This window comes from Platichthys flesus, chromosome 18 (assembly GCF_949316205.1).
Source record: "Platichthys flesus chromosome 18, fPlaFle2.1, whole genome shotgun sequence".
In the NCBI taxonomy this organism is placed as follows: Eukaryota; Metazoa; Chordata; class Actinopteri; order Pleuronectiformes; family Pleuronectidae; genus Platichthys; species Platichthys flesus.
The window spans coordinates 16,167,424-16,190,556 of NC_084962.1; the positions used below are offsets into that span (position 1 = coordinate 16,167,424).

General features: G+C 45.3%; 3 protein-coding genes across 7 annotated transcripts; 2 read left to right on the top strand and 1 right to left on the bottom strand.

Moving 5' to 3' along the window:
- The first annotated feature begins 62 nt into the window (after positions 1-62).
- Positions 63-2,666, top strand: churc1 (churchill domain containing 1). Its single transcript, XM_062410689.1, has 4 exons — positions 63-219; positions 1,441-1,576; positions 1,853-1,923; positions 2,317-2,666. Exons 1-4 carry the CDS (start codon positions 181-183, stop codon positions 2,407-2,409), a joined length of 339 nt encoding a protein of 112 aa, XP_062266673.1. The 5' UTR covers positions 63-180; the 3' UTR covers positions 2,410-2,666.
- A 1,214-nt stretch (positions 2,667-3,880) lies between these two features.
- On the bottom strand, positions 3,881-11,424 carry ttbk2b (tau tubulin kinase 2b). 2 transcript variants are annotated; one of them, XM_062411850.1, is made up of 15 exons: positions 11,030-11,424; positions 10,359-10,481; positions 10,104-10,251; positions 9,128-9,201; positions 8,894-9,034; positions 8,704-8,808; positions 8,297-8,362; positions 8,116-8,208; positions 7,894-8,019; positions 7,637-7,794; positions 7,242-7,431; positions 6,838-7,052; positions 6,323-6,752; positions 5,352-6,052; positions 3,881-5,069 (listed from the first exon to the last, which is right to left on the bottom strand). In XM_062411850.1, exons 2-15 carry the CDS (start codon positions 10,425-10,427, stop codon positions 4,724-4,726), a joined length of 2,862 nt encoding a protein of 953 aa, XP_062267834.1. In that variant the 5' UTR covers positions 10,428-10,481; positions 11,030-11,424; the 3' UTR covers positions 3,881-4,723. The 2 variants fall into 2 exon arrangements, with proteins under 2 accessions (XP_062267834.1, XP_062267833.1); XM_062411849.1 differs by having other exon boundaries at positions 3,881-5,072; positions 11,030-11,422.
- Positions 11,425-12,623: 1,199 nt separating this feature from the next.
- mideasa (mitotic deacetylase associated SANT domain protein a) lies at positions 12,624-22,190 on the top strand. 4 transcript variants are annotated; one of them, XM_062411159.1, is made up of 13 exons: positions 12,624-12,748; positions 13,692-15,425; positions 16,632-16,859; positions 17,680-18,022; positions 18,111-18,177; positions 18,291-18,433; positions 18,665-18,768; positions 18,971-19,046; positions 19,242-19,330; positions 19,885-20,028; positions 20,112-20,240; positions 20,413-20,579; positions 21,197-22,190. In XM_062411159.1, exons 2-13 carry the CDS (start codon positions 13,950-13,952, stop codon positions 21,456-21,458), a joined length of 3,228 nt encoding a protein of 1,075 aa, XP_062267143.1. In that variant the 5' UTR covers positions 12,624-12,748; positions 13,692-13,949; the 3' UTR covers positions 21,459-22,190. The 4 variants fall into 4 exon arrangements, with proteins under 4 accessions (XP_062267143.1, XP_062267142.1, XP_062267145.1 ...); XM_062411158.1 differs by lacking the exon at positions 12,624-12,748 and adding an exon at positions 12,759-13,284; XM_062411161.1 differs by lacking the exon at positions 12,624-12,748 and adding an exon at positions 12,759-13,284 and having other exon boundaries at positions 16,632-16,850.
- Positions 22,191-23,133: the final 943 nt, after the last annotated feature.

The window sequence follows — 23,133 nt, forward strand, 5'->3', positions numbered from 1 at the left end:
ACGGCAGTGCCGGTTTTTGTGCCGCAGATCTACAGAACACCATGACGAGATGATTTAGCGGCGCGGATGTTGTGCAGATCTAATAAACCAGCGGGGATCGTCAGTGCGGAAGTAGAGGTTTACGCTTTCTCCTCTGCTGTTTATCGTTTATTTACGTTGGAAATAAAGTGAAAAGTGAAGATGTGTAACGGCTGCTTGCACAAAGAATACCCGGACAGGGTGAGTTCTACTTTGGTCAACTTTACCAACCTCCTTAGCCCCTGACGCGTCAACGTGTGTGATGCCTTCGACCAACCACACGAGCTAAATAGGTTTTAAGTTCAGGCGAACATTTGACTTGTGGTGTATTTCCTGCTCTCCTCTTCTACAGATCGTGTATTGATATGTCACTCCGTTAATCTAGATAGATAGATTAAGAGAGAGATGATAGATAGAACGAGAAAGGGGATAGAGAGAGAGGAGAGATAGATCGATAGATAGAAAGAGAGAGAGAGGGGGTATGGATGGATTAAGAGAGAGATGATAGACAGAAAGAGAGAGAGAGAGGGTATGGATGGATAGAGAAATGGAGGGGAAAGTTACATAGATCGATGATCGATACAGACAGTGAGAGGGGGTACATGGATAGAGAGAGAGAGAGAGAGAGAGAGAGAGAGAGAGAGAGAGAGAGAGAGAGAGAGAGAGAGAGAGAGAGAGAGAGAGAGGATATATAGATGGATAGATGGATAGAGAGAGAGAGGATAGATAGATGGATAGAGAAAGAGAGAGAGGATGGATAGAGAAAGAGAGAGAGGCTAGATAGATGGATAGAGAGAGAGCGGATAGATAGATGGATAGAGAGAGAGCGGATAGATAGATGGATAGAGAAAGAGAGAGAGGATAGTTAGATGGATAGAGAGAGAGAGAGGATAGAGAAAGAGAGAGAGAGAGGATAGATAGATGGATAGAGAAAGAGAGAGATAGATAGATGGATAGAGAGAGAGAAAAGGGATAGATATATAGATAGAGAGAGAGGATATATAGATTGAGAAAGAGAGGATAGATGGAGAGACAGAGAGAGGTGGGATAGATCGATATCCATATCTCTATAGATAGATCTATATATTGATATCTAAATTACAGTTTAACTTTAGATTTTATAATTGTTTAATAAATGTACGTAAACATGAAAATAAATATTTTCTGCAATTTTTTTATTCTGTAAAATAAACATTATCATATCAATACTGCTTTGTTTGTGAAAGGCTCATTTGAGTTAATAATAATAATTTCCATGGAAGTTGATACACAACAGTACAAACAGTTTATTAGGAACACCCAGCTACAGTGACACAGCCGTTCTGCAGTAAATCCAACTTTCATGATTGTCATTGTGTGTCTAAACAGGCGTGTGTCTGTTATTTCTGCTTCAAACTAAAGTGCGTATGATTTCCTGCTCAGGGGAACACCTGTCTGGAGAATGGCTCCTACCTGATGAACTACCTGTGCTGTGCCAGCTGCCACCAGAGGGACTTTGTGCTGATCAACAACAAAACCACAGAGGATGAGGATGGAGAGGAGATCGTCACATATGACCGTTAGTCTCTTTTCTTCTAGGCCCGTTATGAATCCAATTGCCCTGCTGTGCCAGTTTTCCAACATCTTGTGGAAATTCATTAAAGAGAAGCAGAAGTTGTCTCAGCAGCAGTTTTGAAAGGAGAAGTGCAACAATCACATACGAAGTGTCCACACAGATTTATATCCAAAGTGAAACTAGACGAGAGTCGATCATATCTCACCAGTCTGATAATCATGTCTCCACCTTCACTGCATCTTTCACATGTGTTTGACTCGTGTTCATTTGTGCTTCCAGATGTTTGTAAGAACTGCGACCACGTCATCGCCCGACACGAATACACTTTCTCTGTCGTTGATGAATATCAGGTGAGTGATGTTGTCTGGTTTATTCACCATAACTAAACATATTCTGATGTTAGATGCTTATTTTCAGACCTGTCATTGGACATAATACAACAGAATTCATAGCTACTTGTTTATGGTTTCTTTGTTTACATGGACACTAATATTCCGACATTATTTTGATTATGATATTGACATTAGTTGCTAATAGAACATTCCATTTCTGTTTGTGTTGACATGTGACAATACATACATAATGAGATTGAGAATCTGAATACTTCACATGTCTTGATTTGATTATTGCTTCTTAAGGTAATCAGAGAATGCTGTTTCCATGGCAGTGTCTTATTCAGACTCTCAATCCTGCTAATATTAGATTCTCTCCTCAGTACTTAAAGTGTGTTTTGTGTTGTGCAGGAGTACACCATGTTGTGCATGCTGTGTGGAAAGGCAGAGGACTCCATCAGTGTGTTACCAGATGACCCCCGGCAGTCCGCTCCGCTCTTCTAGAACCAAACCTGCAGGCCGTCGCTCCCTTTTTAGATCAACTCACAGCGACGTGGACTAACTGCCGGCGCCTTGCTTCAGGGCTACAAGTATTTTATCATGCCATTTCAAAATTCAATGCATGTTCGTTACATAATATTTAGAAACTGCTGTATTCTTATAAAGTTAGAACAGGAAATACAGCTTTTTATGACTAACCAATATTCTGTATGTTAACTGATTATAAATTGTAAATAAAACTTTTTATTCAGCCATCAAAACCCTTTGTATCTTACTTCTTCCTAACTCAAAATAGCTGATCATTCACAAAGTCAGAATTATAAAATAATGCAAAGTCAACATTTCAGGATCTTTTAAAACAAAAGCATAATCGTGTGCTTGTATTTACTTTGGCAAAGACCTTGTCCCAGAGTAGTCCGGCTCAGAATGTTCTGATTATGTTGAGCTACAATGTTTCAGTCCGGATCTTTTCATTTCAAGCTCGTTCTCGACTGTGGAAACGACAACTGACAAAAACAATCTCACCTCAAGTGCAAGAATAAATGTTTGGTCTCAGCTTTCAAATGATGAGTCTAAAAAACATTTACTACGCATTTCCACATTTCATTGTGTAGTTGGACTGAGAGACTGGTTTGTGAGAGTATTTGTACTGAGTTGCTGTTTTTTGTCGACATCTGTTCATTTGTCGTAGCTTCTCATTTCCTATACAGCAGTCAAAGTACTTAACCAACCTATATCTGCCATACTAGACATCTCAATTAGTGTTCATTCAGTTACTCCAGTTTTCATTAGAGTCAATGCAAGAAATCCCTTAAGTGATTTAGAGTTTATCCCTCTTGAGCTTCAGTGTCCAGAAGAGCTCTTTGTCATTTACTGCTGCTAAAGTGCTGGTTAGACATTATCTCCCTTCACATTTTAAACCTCAGTGAACACAACAGGTGGAACAGTCCTCATTTCACTCTGGTTTCATGGCGGTTGTCATCTGGGACCCTCCCTCGCCCCTGCAGCCCCCTCCCCCCTATCACGACTCAGTCACCAGATCTTCAGCACTCTCTCTCCACTGCTTTTGGGGCGTGGAGCTGAAAGTGGCCTCGTCAGTGTTTTAGGTTGGGATCTTTTTTCTCTCTTCTGCAGGCACATTCTAGAGATAACACAGACATACACATGTTATCTAGAGCAGCTGTTACTGGATATTAATGCTCCTGCTGCAGTTTAGAAACATTGGTTTCCAGTGCTGAGGGCCACAAACCAAATTCCACTCAGTTGTGGCAGAAATCTCAAACATATCTGCACATCTAGATTCAACTTTGGCTGAGTGAAGAAACAGGAAGTACATTATGGTGAAGTAAAACTTAAATCCAGATAAAGTCTACATGTGAAAGCAGGAAATGAGACTTTTTGAGATCTAGAATTTTTGTCAAAGTCCCTTTTTAAAATTGGATAAAAACAAATAAAATGCAACAATCGCCAGACATGATGAAAATGTTCCTTTTTTAATCAGCTTTTATCTCTTGTCGTGTCCGTGGGAAATTAAAATGCACTTAGCTGCTGCTGGTCTATCATAAAATGTTGCATTTTGTTCAGAAGCGGTTCAATAAAAATACATATGATTTAACCGATTGTACAAATGAATAAAAAAAAAAATCATTTGCCGTGATGCTCATGCACTTTTACAATACTTAAGTATGTGTGCGCTTACATTTACATTCTATAATTCCAATGTCTTCTGCATGACAAACATTTTCTGGCAAAGTAAAAGCACACTACAACACTGTGATATGCCAGAATGAGCAAATTCATTGTTACATATTATAACCGATCGGTTTTACAGGAGTGAGGTCGATATGGGACAGCATGCCCTGATCATCTTCATTAATCGCTGATCTTGTTTTACTTTACTATTAGTGTTCTTGTTGTGATTATACAGTTTCTATGAGTGTTTCTAATGGTACATATATACAGATAGCATCATTTTTTACATCCCTCGAGTATTCAACATGTTTTTGGTCTCATATTAGGCCTATAAGGAGTGTTCAGAGAGGAGGAGTGAGATGAGAGGTAAGAGTTGGCAATCTCAAGCTTTTCTTCAACTTTTTCTTTCATCTGCAGGTATCAAGCAACATCGTCAAGTATTTTAAGAGACACTACCAATAGATGAATAAATAAATAAATACAATTTATCATACATTTTACATTACATACAGTACATTCCTCTTGAGTAAATACTGTATTTACACATGCTCTCAGTGACTGGATGTGACACAGCCTCTTGCTACAGCTGCACGATTCGCGATCAGTCTTTATGAGTGAAACACAGTCATCGATTCACTTTCCCAGAACCTTTGCTCTCAAGGATCAGACGCCTTCCCCCCCTGGCGCCGAGGTTCCATGGAGGCTGCCCGCTGGACCCGTCTTGCAGGTGCCGAGGAGGTGGGGATCCAGACAAGCTGGAGGGAGAGCGGCTGCGCCCCTGCAGCGCTCCGCCCTCGCGGAGTTCCTGGCGGGAGGGGGAGGAGCTTAGCGAGCGCTGCAAGGAGGAGGAGGAGCTGCGAGGGCGGGGAGGAGGGCTAAAGAGCATCCCACTGCGGTCCTGCATCAGCTGGGTCAGGCTGGCGAGGAAGTCTGCGTCGCTGGTGCTGCTGGCTCGCACTCTTAGCCTCCGCCTTCTGGAGACAAGAGCACAAGGCACATTGATTATAAGGCTGTGAAACGATTCAACCTCCCAGCTCTTCTACTATATTTCCAGTTTAGCATAGGCCATTCAGTGTATTTAGATTATTTAAATACTTATAATTGTATATTTTAACTGGTAGGGTCTGTTGTCTCCATGCTGCAAGTCGCCATATTTATCATCAATCAAATGAGAGAAATAAATGTCCTTTTATCAACTACTGCTCAAAGATCTGTATTATCTTAAAAGCCCTTTGACAGAGCAGAGCTCTTACCTGTTGTCCATACACGGACGGATGGGTGGTTTTCCAGGAGGCGGACGAGGCAGGAATCTGCTTGTGAGCAGCTCGGGTATGAAGGTGGCGCTCACCGGCCGTGGGATCTTACTTTTACTCCCTGATGAGGAGGACAGAGAGAGGGGGTCTTCTCCTCCACAGTCGGACCTCGAGCCTCGCTCTGACCAGAGCCTGTCTCTGAGCAGAGCGCAGGGCAGGTTGTCGCAGGACAGAGATGGAGAGGGGGAGTGGGTGGGAGAGCCGGGGACGGGGCTGCTCCAGCGATGACGCCTCTCCATGTTGAGGTCCCTGCTCGCAGAGTCCAGGGGAGCGCTGGGGTCTCGTACCGGGATCCGGCTCAGTTTTGGCGACAAGGGTGAGTCTCTTTGCCTGAGCAAAGCTGGGGGTGGCGAGGAGGAGACTGTGACGGTGCTCTCCATAGCGCCCCCTATAGTGTCAGCTTGGGGCTGCTGATTGGGCTCTGAGGAGCGATCGGGCAGACCAGAGTCACTCTCTGGGTCTCTGTCGTGTGTCAGATGAGCTGCGGGGCTTTTGGCTGGGCTTGGCACTGGTGCTAACTCCAACCTCCCTCCATCGTTTAAAATTTCCTCTGGAATTCTGTCCGATTTACTGGATGGAGCCTCCATCGGTATTGCATCCCTCCTCTCCTGTACAGGCGACTGGGGCCCACAGCTGGAGGACTGAGAAGAGTTTGATGATTGTTTAAGGGTTGCTGAAGAAATTATAATGTGATATTACCTCTAACAGGGATATAAAGAACTTGACACAAAGGCTTCCTGAGGTGTGACAGAAAATCTATTGAATGAATATTACAGAAGAGGTATCCAGACCCTGTAATAAGGTCAAAAGCTCCACTGTTAGTGCTTCAGATTGTGTCATAAGATATGTCCAAAATATTTATTTTATTTGCTCTCAGGTAATTGTAAAACAAAGCGCTTCATCAGTCCTACCTGGTCCATCTGAGGTCTTCCCATGATGACTGATGGCATTTGTCCCAGCATGCCTGGCAGCCTCCGGTGGCCCAGTAGCCATGTGCCAGGCATGCCCATCTGAGACATGACAGGGCTGGTCGGGACTGCAGCGGACTGGCCATCCTGGTTCTTAGTCTCTGCGGTCTTCTCCTCATGCGGTGCTTCTGCTGAAGGTCTGCTTCCGCTGCCTTGCTCCAGCTCCAGCATCACCCACTCTTGAGAGTCTCCCTCCTGGGGCACAGGACTGAGGTTCACGGCCACAAAGCCACTGCTCGCTGCGCACTCCTCCGGGTCAGGGGTGCCTGTGCCAGAGTGTGCCTCGTTGCAGGAGGGCGTCTGCTGCCCGTGTGGCTGATCAGTGATAGATTTCTCTCCAACCTGAGAAAGGGACGGTCGCTTCTTGCCGAGGCTGAAAGAAGACATTATAGGCATTATTGTGGGATTCTGTCTGTTTTGTCTATATTGTTGTAATTCAATGTATCTTGAGTACTTACTAGGCCTCGAGGAAGCGTTCAATGGTGGGCTTGGGCTCGGGTGCGAGCCTCTTTTCGAACGCCAAGCTCTGACTGTGTCTTATCCTCCGTAGAAGCGGGGCCGCTCGTTCCAGGAACATGGTCTCCGATCGTACCCGTCGAGGAGAGCTCTGTACAGAGCCGGTGTTGGGACTCTGGTTCCCCTGGTTCTGACTGTGTTCATCCTCACTCACCCCCTGAACAAAATAGGTGACAGTGGATAAGCTGCTAGAACATTTGTAGTCAAGGACAGAGATTAATGGGATCTAAGCAATTATCATATCTCTTTGCAAGGTGAACAGAGCCTTGAATTTAGATTTATATAGTGATTACTCTTGGTGTAGGACCAGTCCAGCTAATGTTAAAGTAAAGTACATTGCCCTGACCTTCCTGATGATCTGCTGGGCATGTTTATGGTTTAGGTTCCGGTCCATCTCCTCCCATACGTCTGCACCAGGGGTGGTCGGTGTGGGTATGGGAGGACAGTTGTCAGCATCACTGAGGCGTTCCCCTAGCAGGACATCCTCTGTGTTCTCCCGCTGCAGCTCGCCCGGCAGCACTGAGGCATTGGCCATGCTGTGGAGGAGAGAGAAGGTCACCCTGCTGGTTTTCACAGCACAATATAGAGCAGTGATTTCTCTGGGATCTCCGACTGTGCAGATTCCTGTTCTAAAAAAAGCTGCAGATATATATTAAAAAACGCATCCAGCAGTATGTGAAGTTAATAAATATAATGCAATTGAAAAAACAATATAAAATAGTTTTCTTCAGCTGCAAGTACCCCATGTAGGCTGGTGTTAGACGAGTGAGCTGCTGAGCGGTGGTTGCTGTGCCAGTGATGGACAGCATATCCCCTGAATCACATTTCTCCCAGTCGTAAGGATCATTCTCCAGCACGTTGTTGCTCTTCATGGCGTTGTCAAAAATTGACGTCAGAAGCTGTCGCAGACAAAAACAGAAAACCACAGGACTCAGCATTTGATGGCTGGAGAGGAATAAACAGTGTATGCAACATAACACCTGCAAGAATTTGCTTACCTGATAGTCGGGCTTAGTGAAATAGTCCAAGGTCAAGATATGATCCAGGAAAGCAGTGAACTCTGAGGGAAGGTGCTTAAGCATGAGTCGGTTGTCGTACGTCTCTTTAAGGTTTCCTACTTGTTCCTGAGAGCAGAGGGGAATTAAAAAAAGTCTGTTTATACACGCACACGTGCTGTAACAAAAAATCTACAGAGCATGTAGCTTCATAGAGGCACATACCTTGTCTTTGATTTTCCTCCATGGAAGCTGACCGACCATGAATTCAACCAGCATGTAGAAGAGGGACCACAGGTCATCATGCCGACCCATTTCCTGCAGATTCGGACACAAGAGGCTTATTAAATTCAAATTGCACGAAAAACCAGACTGCTGTGATGATGTGTCTTTGGTCTGTGCTCACCTTATTCTTATGAGCATTGATTGATGCATATCGCACAGTGCCTCGAAATCCTGCCACAGGACGAGGCTGAAAGATGAGGTAGAATAAAAAAGAGAGAGTGAAACACAAATAACAATCCTCAGTGATGGGGAGTTGCATGTTTGTGTCAAATCAGGGTAAATTTGAATGACGTCTACTTTCAATTTAAATACACCCTGTATGACCTCCTTGTGAACTTAGAGTAAACTTTCATAAATATTCTGTGGTCAAACACTTATCTAGAATTTTATTAAAATTGTTACATCAGTATATAGAGGAGTCTGAACCTTTCCATCAAAGCTACATAAATATTGATGTCACATTTTCTGACGATGGGTAATGGAAGAAGATAAAACAATGCTTTCAGGAAGCTGGCACACGGTACTTACTGGACGGACTTCCTGGCTGGAGTTGGTGAACTGACGGGCCAAACCAAAGTCAAGCATGTAGCAACATCTGCAGGTACTGGCTAGTCTTCCCATGGCAAAGTTAGACTGGGCAGCGATAAACACAAGCAAGTCAGCGAATGCACAACGGCATCTCATTTCCAAACCAACCCAATGTTTCAGGTCTACTCACTGGTTTAATGTCCCGGTGCAGGAAGCCGACAGAATGGATGCTCTCGATGGCCTCTAGAATCTGCTTGCCGAGTCTCAGGGTGGTGGAGACAGAAAAGGTGCCGCGGCTCATGGTTCTGCGTAGATCTGCCAGGTTCCTCCCCTTTACACAGGAAGTCAAGTGTTGCATGATGGGTAATACGGTATCAGACGCAAATAAAATACTCAACCAGCATTTCCACGATGAAAAACATACCTGAAGTTCCATCACCACATAGTTGAAGCGATCATTTCTGCCACAGCCAACGAAGCGACACACGTGGTCTTTGCCTGTCAAAGAAAAGTATATATACATGTCAATATAAAATAAGTAGATAAGTTGATCACTACTACTGCTGGCCTTGTGCTAATACTACTCCCCATAAATACACATTTGCTGCACCTACAATTGTGACCGTTACAAACTACAAATATTACTTATAGAATATAGATATATTTATACAAATGTAATATCCTGGTTGTAATTAATATAATTGACTGAAATAAATTGACATTATGAGAAATAATAAAACCGCTGATTGGACATTTCAGCATTGGTAGACGACTACTACTTAGAACAAACGCAGAGTATTTAAATCAGAGTTTCTGCAGTGTACCAAAAATGTAATTTAAGACTTTTAATACAAACTTAACACCTATAACACAGCAATTTACATGGTCCTTTAGTTCAAAGGATGATGGAAAACCAGTGCAGACAATAAAACCCGCCATAACTCATTGAGAACATTAATTTATTTGCATTAATGTCACGGTTTTAAAGGTAATTCACAGCTGCATATAACAATAATTTAGGAAAAAGGATATTGAACAGATAAGTGGTGGTAAATTCAGGTATTAAATGAATACAAATATTTGAACTATGTTTTTCCTAAAATTGACACAGAATGAGTTGACGAGCTTCCTCTAGCTACTGCAGCTCGCACTAATGGTCCGATTGTGCTGACGGAAACCGTACAAAGGGGACAGAAGAGCCTCCTGCAGCAGAATCCGCTGACACAGCAATCCTGCTTTTAGTTTACACTTGTATAACGTCTGCTGACAGACACAGTCACAGCTTGTAATCGAACACTACTCATGGAGGGCAGGAACAAATATGAATGCCTCCTCTCAAATGTTTTTTTGGAGGATTTGAACTAAAACAAGTGAGTCAGGACGTGGAAGTCATCACTCACCCTGCAGCTTCTTCAGCACGGCCACCTCCATCTTCAGCACCTGTTTGGGCTGCTGAGCCGACTCCACCTTCAAGGCGACCGTGGCCTGGCTCAGCTGATCCAGCACCTCGTAGATCTCCCCGAACCCCCCTCCACCTATCTTCCTCGTCTGGTGGGGAGAAGAGATCGTCCATATTTGTTGCTTTGGCCCCAAAAGGCTCAGATTTAGAGGAAACTGTGATTTACCTACGAGTGTTTTTGAAAAAGGCCACTCACCACTTTCCATCTGTCTCTGACCACGTCTGCCACTGACAGGATGTCAGCGTGCTCTGCAGCCCCACTCATCCTGAGAGCTCTCACCCGCAGCCTGCTCCTGGCATCAGTGGATCAAGCCCCTCGCTGAAATCAAGGGGAGGCAGATTTGCATTAACACGTTTTCCATTTCTGTTGCACTGCAGCTCATTAAAACAGGAGGAATTCATTGATGGGGAGGATGGGGGGGGGGTAGCATTTAAAGGTTAGCCACACCTCAGAGAAGAAGCTAAGCAATGCTAGCTGGTGGTCAAGTAAACACAGCAGCTGATGGAATGAGGAACCATTGATTGTCAGATATTACACAGAAGCGTGTGTGTGTGTGTGTGGAGCATTTAAAGGTTAGCCACACCTCCGAGGAGATGCTAACCGATGCTAGCCGGTGGTCAGGACACAACACAGCAGCTAGCTAGGCTTTGTGTTGTGTTTTGCCTGCGGAGCCATGGCAGCAGCGGGACCAGCGCGGCGATCATCTCACGGGTCATAACTGGATAATAACCGGCTGCTTGAGAGGATTAGTCGCCGCGAGGCTAATCTCATCTGTGTGGCCGCGCTCGGCTCCGGAGGTGGTCCTGTACAGAAGCTAACTAGCATGTTTACGAGGCATCCCCCTCTCCGCCCTCCACCCTCCTCACCTCGCTTCGGTGTGGTCGCAGTCAGCGGGTGCGATCCAGACTGCGCCCATGCTCGCCGGGGCAGCTCGGTCACTGGAGGCGGGTGAGGTGACGGACCATCGCTGAAGGTTAGCTGCAGATTAGCCCCCGTTAGCCCCCGCTGAAGGATGCGGAGCGATGCCCCAGTGTGTGTGCGTGTGTGTGTGTGTGTATGTATGTGTGTGTGCGCTGACTGCTGGCGGTGACGTCACAGCTGGGGGAAAGTCCCGCAAAGTCCAGCAGCGGGCGGTAACGTCACAGCTCTGCTCGACCCTGCTCGAAGCACATGTGTGTGGGTCATACGTGTGTTGCGTCATCACTATCCTCGTGTCTTTGATCGACGCTCATCGCGATCATCCCTGTTGATCGATAACGCAGCAGGGGCGTAGCAAAGGCCTCTGCTGCTGCAACCCCCCCCCCCCCCCACCCCCCAGTCCGGTGGGGACACTGAGAGAAACTCTGTATAATGCAGTGGCTTAGAGAAAACTTAATGCACTGCAAATCAAGAAAACACACGCAAATAGAAAAAAGACACGTTAAACCTAAGAAAACAACTTCATCGATTTGACGCCGCATGCGTTGCAAAAATTCGCAACACGTGCAAATACAGTAACGTGGAAATATTTTAAGGCGACCCAAATAAGTGATGAACCTGGCTGGAGTTCAACGCTTTGTGAAGTTCCATCACCACTGAGGAGTAGCAGACTTCAGTAACTTCTCATTATCATAGTTAATCGTAATTGCCCTTCACATAGGCTACAGTGAAAATACACAGAATGTTGATAAAAAATCCCAAATATTGTCTTTTTGTACTTCAAACCTTGTAGGCCTACAACTATGCCGCATTTTAAGTGTTACTTTGAAAATGAAATCAAATACATAAAAAAAAAATAATAGAACGTTTCAAGAAAGCATTATTACCTTGCAATTAAAGTCCCTTGCACGTAGGGGATGCTGCAGTCCCCCCATCCACCAAGGGTACAAGTACACAAATCACATCTTATTTTTTAAGTAATAAATAATAATAAATGATTTACACTTATTAAAACTAAGAATTGAGGTTCATTCTTGACCACAAGTTCTTACTTATGACAGACATCTGCTGTCATATTGTATAGAATTAAAATTATGAACAGCTGTCATAGATGATGTGTTAAATAGAAAACATCAAAAGCAGAAAGTTATATAACATTTTTTTCTATATTGACACTAATACAATAGATGGCATTATGAAAAAAGGTTATGGTAGTTGATAGACGATAGGTGGAAATATGTATTAAGTAGAGTGAAAATTGTATAAATTATTATAAAAGTGTAATGTCTAAACGTTTTTTTAATACCTGTCCTTAAACTACTGAAGATGTTATAGATGAAAACATGTAAAAAGTAATGTGTAAACTGTATCATATGACTTTACATATCTGAATAAACTACTTTGTGACATCAGTGTGATATAATTAAACAAGGACAAATATAGAACATCTAATAAAGTTTGAAAGTCTTGGGTAATGTAATGCAGTGTGTTTGTGTGTGTGGGGGGGGGCTGCTGGAGCTCTGAAGTCGTGGCTCCGGCCCTGTGTGGACACTGTTTCCGTGTGACGAGGCCAGACGCCGCTTTTCCGGGGCAGCCATGACAGCGAAAACAAACGTACACGGACACGGCGATGGGAGTGGTCAGACGACGGGATTGGACAACAGGATGTGAGTTGCGCTGTTTTTTCGGGGTGAGGCAGCGCGTTTCGGGGGACGCATAACTTTTCCTCTGGGTGTTTGTTTGCGCACTTTTTTTTTCTCACGCTGCGGATGGACGGATACTAGCGGAACCCGTGGAGCCGCCTGCGGGGGCTCGGCCGTGCAGTGTTGAAATCAGCGGAAACGCCTGTGCGGTGAGGTGCGGAGCTGGGTTTCTGCACCACCCACGTCTCATGTGCTGTTCACTCGCGGAAAAAGTTGTGGACATGTTTTCCCGGAGCTGCACGGTTTTACGCACACGCTGCGCGACGTCGTAGCCGTTTACGCGTCTCTCCTGCGTGCGCGGACTTCGCAGCAGCTCTTTCCTGCTATTCTCGAATCTAAACCCGCCTGTTCGCCATATTTGTGCGCAGAGAAACTCGAGGGAAAGTTGTCAGAGTTATGACACTCGCTGCGCACGATCCCTCCGCGGGGCTGCACGCAGTCGACTTTGATCGGAACCAAAGTAGCTCCATGGAGCTGGAGCTCCGTGCACCATTGATGAGGTACACACACTGGGCTCATGTCGAGCTCCTTGTTTATTCTTTTTTTGATAAAACGTCAGTGGCCATCGCCCGAGTGTCTGCACGAGCCCCTTCGTTTCCTGTATTTCTTGTTATGCCAAATGGCAGCTGAACCGCAAGCGCCTCCTTGTTGCCTTTGGCTGCTTAATAACTCCTGTTTATAACTCTCCTTTTGCATGCACATGGATCTTACTGTCTTTATATATATATTCTTTATTCTCCCTCTTCTGCTTCTGCTCACTTTTACAGATCCACTCTTCACTTTTCTATCTGGGCTATTTGCTTGTGTAGGCCTCGGTTTCCTCTTTGGTGAAAGTAGACTGCAAACTTTGTGCTTGTGCTCAGAGGAAGAAATATAAAAGTGTCTAACCCCTCCTCTCTCTCATAAGGTCTGGCAGCCTGGAGAGGATGAGAAGAACGGACAACAAACCTCAGATTTGATTCTGCAAGAAGGACGGTTGCATGTTCCCCACCCTGCACTTTCCTCTGGGATTTATATTTCCTCCAAAATACCTCTGTGTACACAACTAAACAAAACATTTCTCGACTGCAGGCCGAGACAACACACTACAGAGGCGATAACTTCAGATTTGCACACCCAATTAAAGACGGAGAGCGGTGACATTTTCGTTCATTAGAACATTAGTATGAGTCTCCCGCCTCAAGTCAGCACGGACAAGAGTGGCAAGCATCAGGCTGCAGCCATGAAGGAGTCGGTGCAGCATTCAGGGGAGTCTTACTATGGTATGGGACCTCCTATTCTAGAGTCGAGCCACAGTGACTCTGCGAGCAGCTCTGCTGTTTATAACCCTGATAAAGGGCCCCCAAGTTTACCGCACTACCAGCAGGCTGCTCCAGTAAAGTGGATACACCAGGACTCCATTCAGGCCCCCGGCTGGTCTCAGGAAGCCCCCGTGCCAGCCTGGGGGCAGAACTTTGGTCCCTACATGGGTGGGGTGAACATCAGGGGTCAGATGGCGTTCCACAAAGGAGTCCACGAAGGTGTAACTCTGCCAGTGGTTGGAGAGAATCAGGTGCCCGCACCCGCCGAGGCCTATAGAGATGCCAACCAGGCACCAGCTCAGGGGAGGGGGCTCGAGTGGGAGCAGCATGCCGTGGCTGCGATGCAACAGGCGCAGCTGCAAGCATATCAACATGGCCACAAAGGTGCGGAGCTCCAGGGTCAGCCCCACGTGCCGCCTCACGCTTTGCAGGGCTCCATGCTGCAGCCCTTCCAGTCGACATTTCGACCCAGCAAGCAGCAGTTCTCCTCTGGCTATTACTCAGTTTTTCCAGGGAACAAGGCCATGCCGAGCCTGGCCTACGGAGAGCAACAGAAAACTCAACAACAACTGCTTCACCAGATGCAGCAGCAAAAAATGCATCATCATCACCAGCAGCAGCAGCAGCAGCAACAACAGCAGCAGCAGCAGTTGCAGCAACAGCATCAACTTCAGATGCAGCAGCAGCAACATCTGCAGCAACACCAGCATCACCATATCCAACACCATCAAATGCAACAGCAACAGCAACAACTGCAGCACATGCAGCAGTATCATCAGCAGCATCAGCTTCAGGGGCGACAGCAGCAAATGCAGCAAATGCAACAGCAGCAGCAGCAGCTGCAGCAAAATGTGCCACAGCAAGATGCAACAACACAACTGCAGGTGCAACCAAAACAGCCACAGACCCAAAACTTTGCAGGCTATCAGTCTCCTGAACCCTGTCCATCTGAAGTTGCATCTAAAACGGAGGAGGTCCGCTCAGTGGAGCCACAGACTCAAACCTGTGACTCATCAGCCGTACCTGATCCGGGTCCCGAAAAGGGCCCCGCAGATCCTGACGAGGCCTCAGACTCGCACCCGGCGGCCCCACGGCGCTCGCGTCGCCTTTCCAGAGAGGGACAGTCCCCACTGGGTCCCCCTTCGACGAACATCTGGCCTCAGGGCTCCAAAGAACCTTCGGCGTCCCAGAACGGTGTGGCGGGCGAAAAGAGAGGAGGGGAGAGCCAGGTGGCCACAGGAGGCGTCATCCAGATCACCCGCCGGAGGAGGAGGGCGTCGAAGGAGATCAACCTGGAGACTCTTGCACAGACGGCATCGGAAAGGCAAAAAATGGTCAAGGTTAAACAATCACTCAATGACACTGCATTTCCTTTTTTATTCATGGTAATCTAAGCAATTGAGCGTTTGCTTCAGTCAGCTGCACAAAGAGGAAGAACCCTGTTTCTATGCAGAACTTCCCCCGTGGTTTACAAAATCCTCTTATTGGGTCTGTTTACTCGATTCCGTGGAACCTCTGCCGTAGCAGGCGGCGACAAATACTGGTGCAACCTGAAAAACTGCTATTATTGAACATCCTGCTTTCTAGATTTTGAGGATTGTCCTTATTTTATCGCTGTGAGGGAGGCGACACCTTTAACCCTGTTCCTCAGGATTTATATTGTTTACATTTTGAGTGGCGCACCCACTGGAGCCGGCGTCTTTTTTCTTTTTTCTTCAGCAGCTCAGTTAAACGCAGTAAACAAAGATCTAGTACCATTTTCTCAGCGCTCTGTCCTCGGGGAGTTAACCAGGCTCGTTGTAGGCTTTAGTGCAGAGGGCGAACGCTGGATGTACAATCAGAGGAGCTGCATGTCTGCACACCTCCACATTCCTGCAGGCTGTTTCCCAGTCATTCAGCAGAGCCAGGGAGGGGCCAAGCTGTCAACCTGCACAACTGCAACTCCCCAACACACCCCGAACAGGTTTAATATCGCTGCTCACAAACCCTGCACTGTTGTGTTGCGGTTGCGGTTGGCTCTTTTCTGGTGAAGCAGATGAGATTCACATGTCCTCACTCCGGTTCCTCTGGTGACTTTGCCTGGAGAGTGAATCATAAAACTGATTTATATCTCTCTTTGCCAATAATAGATGGTAGGATTGCTGCACATGTGCATTTCAGAGAACAAAGTTGAAGGAAATAAAACAACAAGGTTTCGTTTATGTTACAGAAAAGGGTGTGACTTCTGACAGAGTGCTGCAGAATTCAGGCTTTTTGAACTCTGTGAGTGAAAATCAATATTACAATAGAGTGAAGTCTGCTGGAGAATGTGATCATGCACTTTAGAGCTGTAACAATTGATCGGTTGATTAGTTCAACGACAGAAAGTTAATGAGCAACAACTTTGATGAGGGTGAAGATGAACGTTGTAGGTGATGAACCTTCGGTTGTTGAGCCCTCTCGTCCTCTTTTCACATCGCAACCCCTTTTCTTTTTATCCCAAAATATCCTGTAATGCTCTCTCTCCCTCTCTCACATCGCCTTCTTTCTTCTTCCTGCCTCCACAGGAAGATGGTTCCTCAGGCAAACAGGCCACCATGGTGCCCCTGGTCATCCCCGTGTCTGTGCCGGTGCACAGGAGTCCGATGGATCCTCTGGGCCTCTGGGCTCAGGGCCGACTCGGCCAGGGCGAGCGTCCGACCGCGGCGCTGTCCGACCGCATCCCCTCCGTCATCGTGGCTCGCCGGCGATCGCTCAGGAACTCCATGTCTGAGAGTCTTGGCCAGGTTAGTTCGGTGAGGAGACAAGATCTGCTTTGCTTCGATTGTCACACGCAGTTGGATCATTGTTTGTGATCAGTGGTACCGACTCTATTATCGTAGGGACTCAAGGCTACAAGTGAAGTTATTGAAACGTGGTGGAAGGGTTGGACATGGACCAAGGATTTAAAACTGTTTTTGAAACTTGATAAAAAAATAAAAAAAACGGCACAGACTCATAAAGTGACTCATATCAATGAGTGTATCAAATCTGGTGCCGCTTGATTGAATTAAAGGCGCCGGTTGGGCCTCGGCGGAGGTATGTGCTCTACCCAGTGACATTCTAGTAGAATTAGAAGGTGTTGAAACCTGAAGCAGCCATGACGGGAGTGGATTAGCTCTGTTATAAAGTGGGTGTGAACGTTCACAATGAAGCCCGATTCAACAGTTTGACATCATTCGATCCGATACCGTCATGGAAAGAAAAACATCCGAGGACAAACGTGATCGTGTGTCTTCTGCTGTGTGTGTGGTGCAGGTAAAGAGCAGTGACAGCTCAGTGATATCTGCTTCAGTTCTTCAAACCGCTGTTTCTGCACATCTTCTTTCTTTTAATCTCTTCCACCAAATCCTAAAGGTGTTCTACTAAGTTCTCATCTGGTGACGTGGTGCACATGATCAGCAACAATACTGTTTATAAGAATATTGGTTGTTATTAAGAGCCAGGAAAACCTTCTCCACTCTGTTACTCCTCCTCCTCCATCCTGAACTGTCAACACGAGGCCGGTTGGGTCCATGGTTTCCAGCCGACTCTGCTATCAACCGGTTAAAGTAACCTGTTCCATCTTCTATCCAGGATGGAGAGAACGATCCAGGGCCGGATGCGGATGGAAAATCCAAATTCAAGCGTCGCCCTCGCCCGGAGCCTCTCATCATCCCTCCTCCCAAACCATCCACCTTCATCGCTCCATCCATCTACTCTAGCATCTCCTCCTACCAGAGCAACCTGCGCTCCCCGGTCCGTATGCCGGACCACCCCCTCATACTGCCCCCCTACACGCCTCCACCCATCCTCTCTCCTGTGCGCGAGGGCTCTGGACTCTACTTCTCCACCTTGATGACCAGCATCGCCGTAAGCAACCAGATCCTGCCTCTGCCGCCAACGCCCAAGACTGCGACGCGCAGCCTGTTGCGCTCCGGTAAGTTGTGGTTGTTGACCCTCTCGTAAAATCCACTAGAGACTTTATCGGATAATGTTTTAAAGTTTCTTTTATTTGCATTTTTCAGCAAGTTCAGATATTACTCCCCCTGTCCTGCCCATGATCACTGATGTCACACCAGTTAGCCTCGAACCGTGAGTATAACCACCAACATCGAAACAGGCTTCTGAGGTCTTTCAATATTTGTCCCAAAGCTCTTAGCTCTGATCTCCATAACTCTGCTTCTTTTTTTAATATTATTATCCAGGCGCATTAACATCGGACAGCAGTACCAGGCAGATATTCCAGATCTGCAGGATCAACTTTCCTCCCAGTTTGACCAGCTGAAGGCCGACTTGGTTTGGGTCCCTGTGGAAAACTCTAACCTGAAACATGGCGACCAGGAGAGCAGTAAGTATCTCATGTCATACTGACTGTTGACTCATTTAAAGAGATACAATGCATCCACCCAGAGGGCAGCACAGGGTCAAGAGATTCTGAGAACACGTTGGCTTTGAATGGGGATCTGATGATGTGCCATCTGAAAACACAACTGAGCACAGTGAGCCTTTAAGGTTATGGATTCTTCCCGAGCTGTTTTCTCACTACACGCCTCTTTTCTTTCGTTTCTTTTCTTCCCAGTGGTTGATTTGATGAACATGGCTTGTTCCAGTGTGCTCACAGGGGGAGGAACCAATCAGGAACTGGTTTTACACTGTTTACATGAATGTGGAGGGGATTTTCTTGTAAGTATAGTGACTCAGAGACTCGGTCGACTTGAAGAAATTCAGTTTGCACTGATAACGATCAAAATCAAATAAATTAAAACAAACAACAGCAGCAGGATTCGATCAAAAACATTACATATTGGTGTAAATCCACATGTCTTTGTTATTTTTCGCAGTTAGATTTGGTTTTATTGATTCCCTCTCTGATGCTGATTTGCAGGAAACATTGGGACGTTTGATGCTTCAGGACCCTGTTTTTCCCAGAGGCCATACCCTGGCTGGTTATCACTACTCAGGTGAGTTTTAACTCTACAGGAAAATCAAGTCTTTTAAATCTAAACCACTTGTATCTACTCTAACAGATTCCCACATTACCCTCATCTCTTCCTCATCCTCTCTTGTTCTTTATGATTTTTTTTAATTCCTCTCTAAATGTTCACTCATTCCTGTAAGAACACATAAAATGTTACTGCCTCTGAATGAACTCGCAGGCTCTGACAGCTGGACGGCAGAAGAGAAGCGCTACTTCAATAAGGGCATCTCTGCCTACAGGAAGGACTTCTTTCTGGTGCAGAAACTGGTATGCTCGTTAATTTCTCCCCCGCAGCATAAACAAGCACATATCAACCCGAATAAATCTAAAAATACATTTGACTTTAATTAAATCTGCCCTGTGTTGTGTCCGTAAATGCTTACCCCATTACCCCCTTATCCCATTGGTTTAATTACCTAAAACATACATCATTAGAACTTACTCATGACCGGACATTGACTGCATTTTAAAGCATGTGACAGTTAGTGTTGGAAAATGTGCAAGATTACAAACAGGAAGCTGCCAGCTCCTCTTTCAACACAAACTGAGCTAAAACGAGCCAAAAAAAGTGCAAACTAGAAGAAGATTCAAGTAGCCTGGCCACATCCTCTTTGAGTCAGGAAGTAAGTTGATTTGTGGGAAATGTGGTCTTTACTTCGGTATCGATACCACGAGACTACCGCTGCTCTTGATTTATACACTGTAGTGCTGCAGATGAACCTTTTACATGTAAACATTGACAGTGCATGGAACATCAGAATAATAACATTAATCTTCTTGTGTGTCTGTGTGTTTTTGTTTTTTGTTGCGCTGGTTTAAAGGTGCAGACCAAGACTGTGGCTCAGTGTGTAGAGTTCTACTACACGTACAAGAAGCAGGTGAAGATCGGTCGCAATAGTATTTTAACCTTCGGGCCTCCAGACTCGCCAGGGGAGAAACAGGCAGAGGCCGTGGTGGATGTCAAGGTAGGGCGGAGTTAACGTGGCTCAAATGTAACGTACCACATACTGGTTTCTGGTTACTGGTTAAAAGAATGTCTTCATCACAGGGCTCCCATCAGTCCAAAATGGCTCTTGGAGAGACGGGTGGGGACGACAAGAAGGATCTGTCTTACGACCAGATTACTGAGAGAGACCATCAGGCGAGCGTTGCTCAGTCACTACAGGCTCATGACTATGTAAGTATTTCACTGCATGTTAGATCTGTAAATGGCGATCATTGATGTTTGGTCAATAAAATGTTAGAAAGAATCACAGAGGTATTTTTCAGTGGTTTAATCAACACCAGGAGAAGAACTTCCACTGAAACTTTGATATAGAAACTACAAAACTTCTTGTCTGGTACTACAGGCGGGAACAATGCTGGTGATCAAAGAGCCAGTCGCTGTGAATAAGGAGGCTCATCGCCCGGCGGCACATCCCAGGCCTCGGGCCGACCCTGCGGCAAAGAAGCCCAGAGCCCCGGCAAAGCCGCCGCAGGATCCGGACGCAGTGTTTCCCTGCAAGAAGTGTGGCAGGTATACAATGTTTTTCTTCATGACTCAGGCTGTGATCTCAAGTGTGGGTTTTGCAATGATGTTTGTAAAAGTTGCAGCCGCACTGTCTACTCAGTGCGTTGATTGTTGTTCACGTGGGTCAATAACAAGATAACAGATAAAGTGGGATGTTGTGAATTCAGCAGTCATGTGAAGAAATGCAGATAATGAAGTGATACGGTCATGAAATTGTGAAATAATGGGTACTGATTGACAGACTAATTAAACCTGCAATAAACTGCTGGGTGTATTTAGAGCAGTTTTGAGCAGACAGACAGTTTTTAGACTCTTAATTATCATTCTCTGTATCGACCTCATAAATTAAATATTGCTTGAGCTGCAGTTATATTGGAGTAAGGGCAAAGAACTTGATGACTTGTGTTTGCTTTAATGACTTAGGCCAAACAGTTGTGGCAAGTTTCAAACCGATTTATTCACAGAATCTTCTCATGAATGGTTAGTGAACTGGTTGGAAGCCAGGTGCATGCTGGGAAAATCACATAATAGGGCCAAGTTTTAAAGAACGATTTTTTTTCAATTTATTAAATGTACACCTGCTATTGTCTGTAACGTTGCATCATCTTCTCGTTGTACTCCAGGGTGTTTAATAAGGTGAAGAGTCGAAGCGCCCACATGAAGAGTCACGCCGAGCAGGAGAAGAAGGCGGCGGCGCTGCGTCTGAAAGAGGAAGAGGAGCAGGCGGCGGCTGAAGCGCGAGCCAGGAAGGTGGCGGCGGCGGCAGCAGCGTTGACGGCGGCGGCGGCCAATCAGGAGGGAAATGGGAATGGAGTGACCGAGCAGGTCAGCAGCCACGAAGAGTCATCTGAAGGAGAGGATGACGATGATGAGGATTGGCGCTAAGGAATAAAACTCAATGAGGAGATTTATTGATTGGTAAATGGAGGGGAAAGAGGGCAATTGAATCAGAAAAGGGAGGAATAAAATAAAAAAAACTACACAGCCATGGAGAGCAAGAGCTTCTCACATCTTCCTGTTCATCTTCTCACTCCGTCATCTCTTTGACCATTATTCAGCTTTACACCGTTAAAACCAGGCGGTCACACTCCAACCCTTCGCATTTGTATCTTTTAAATATTCAGAGAAAGTTTATTTTTTTGTAAATGCACTTATACTGTACGCTTCTGCTTTTTTGCCAATATTGCCTTTTTTATATCAATTATTTAATTGAATATACGTCGAAAATATTGTAACTTTTTCATTGAGAGTACTTCATCAGATAATCAGGGTGTCTCTTTAGCAATACAAACGACAAGATCAAAAAAATATATATGTTTCACTTTATAGCCATGACCTTTTTAAATATAATTAGATCCCATATTTAAAAATCTTTTCTCTTTGGAAAGTGTAGTTCTTCAGATTCCCATCAGGTCTCAGGTTAGTTGTACACTTGCTTTCACAACTAAGGGACCTTTTTGAAATGATTCTGTACAAAAAAAAAGTATATATGAGATGTCGCCATGTATTTATAATGATGCATTTTTCAATGATCTTTGGTAATATAAAAACTAATCATGTCATCTGCAATATGACTTGTGAATTGAAAAGTTTATTAAAATCACTACTGTTGTGAAAGTGTGTCTCTTTTTTCCCCCCCACATTGCGAGACATTGTTGATCCAGCAGGGGGCGGTAGAGGGTCAGTGTGATGGTGCTTTGTGGAAAGATGGAATTCTTGTCGAGATGGTTTTAGATTCACTTGGTTGAATTTGTTAATGGATTGTATCAAAATCCATTTTTCATTTTACCCTTTTCAGTGATAAAATCCTGCTTTGAACAGCCTCCTCTGTATCCACTAAACAGGGGAGATTAATAACTCCTTATAGGTCTGATTTAATATGCAACACAGGCTCCTACACGCCTGTCATCTCCAGATTAAGGGCCGGGGAAGCCATCTTCTGACACGGTGTGGTGAACTGTGGCGTTGATCAACGGTGACATAACTCAGCCATTTAGAGATGTGCTCAGCAGAGAGAAGTGTGGCTTGTTGCCCCCAGGAGATGAGATGCAGAGGCGAATAACCCCGAGATCCCGGAGGACGACGTGGCCCTGTTTCTGTCTCCCACTCGTCACTGACAAGCTGGTGCCTGACAGCTCTCATTTAGTCCTGATGCTGCTGTGATGTGGGCACAAGAGGCTTCATGTGTCAGGACGAGGACAGAAGGAAATCACCTGACTTTACCTTTTGATGTGGATTCAATCATGGCTTTACGCATCTCGGAGAAAAAAAAAGAGTTTTTATTTTGTTTTATCCTGTTGTGAAGCACTTTGTCACTTTGTAAAGAAAAGTGCTTTACAAATAAAGTTTATTATGTTATGAAGGGGCTTAAGGAATAATTACCTTTAGTATTAGATGTACTCCTACAGTTACCATGCAACCATATACACAGTTAGTATTCTTAGTTGTATGTTGTATATTGCTAGAGTCAGTAGCTGTGTCGTGAGGCTGTATTTAGTGGGCGCAGTACTTTGAGTTAAACACTAAAAATCTGAACGTGCTGATGTACAGGAGGTATACT

Excerpts from the sequence above, each read along its gene's own strand:
- churc1 (XM_062410689.1), top strand. The coding sequence starts at position 181 with ATGTGTAACGGCTGCTTGCACAAAGAATACCCGGACAGG. Across the intron at positions 220-1,440 it reads ACAAAGAATACCCGGACAGG|GGGAACACCTGTCTGGAGAA; the intron begins GTGAGTTCTACT and ends TTTCCTGCTCAG. Across the intron at positions 1,577-1,852 it reads GGAGATCGTCACATATGACC|ATGTTTGTAAGAACTGCGAC; the intron begins GTTAGTCTCTTT and ends TTGTGCTTCCAG.
- ttbk2b (XM_062411849.1), bottom strand. The coding sequence starts at position 10,427 with ATGAGTGGGGCTGCAGAGCACGCTGACATCCTGTCAGTGGCAGACGTG. Across the intron at positions 8,809-8,893 it reads TGCACCGGGACATTAAACCA|TCTAACTTTGCCATGGGAAG; the intron begins GTGAGTAGACCT and ends ATCGCTGCCCAG. Across the intron at positions 7,053-7,241 it reads CCCAGCAGATCATCAGGAAG|GGGGTGAGTGAGGATGAACA; the intron begins GTCAGGGCAATG and ends TATTTTGTTCAG.
- mideasa (XM_062411159.1), top strand. The coding sequence starts at position 13,950 with ATGAGTCTCCCGCCTCAAGTCAGCACGGACAAGAGTGGCAAGCATCAG. Across the intron at positions 18,434-18,664 it reads ACATGGCGACCAGGAGAGCA|TGGTTGATTTGATGAACATG; the intron begins GTAAGTATCTCA and ends TTTTCTTCCCAG. Across the intron at positions 18,769-18,970 it reads AATGTGGAGGGGATTTTCTT|GAAACATTGGGACGTTTGAT; the intron begins GTAAGTATAGTG and ends GCTGATTTGCAG.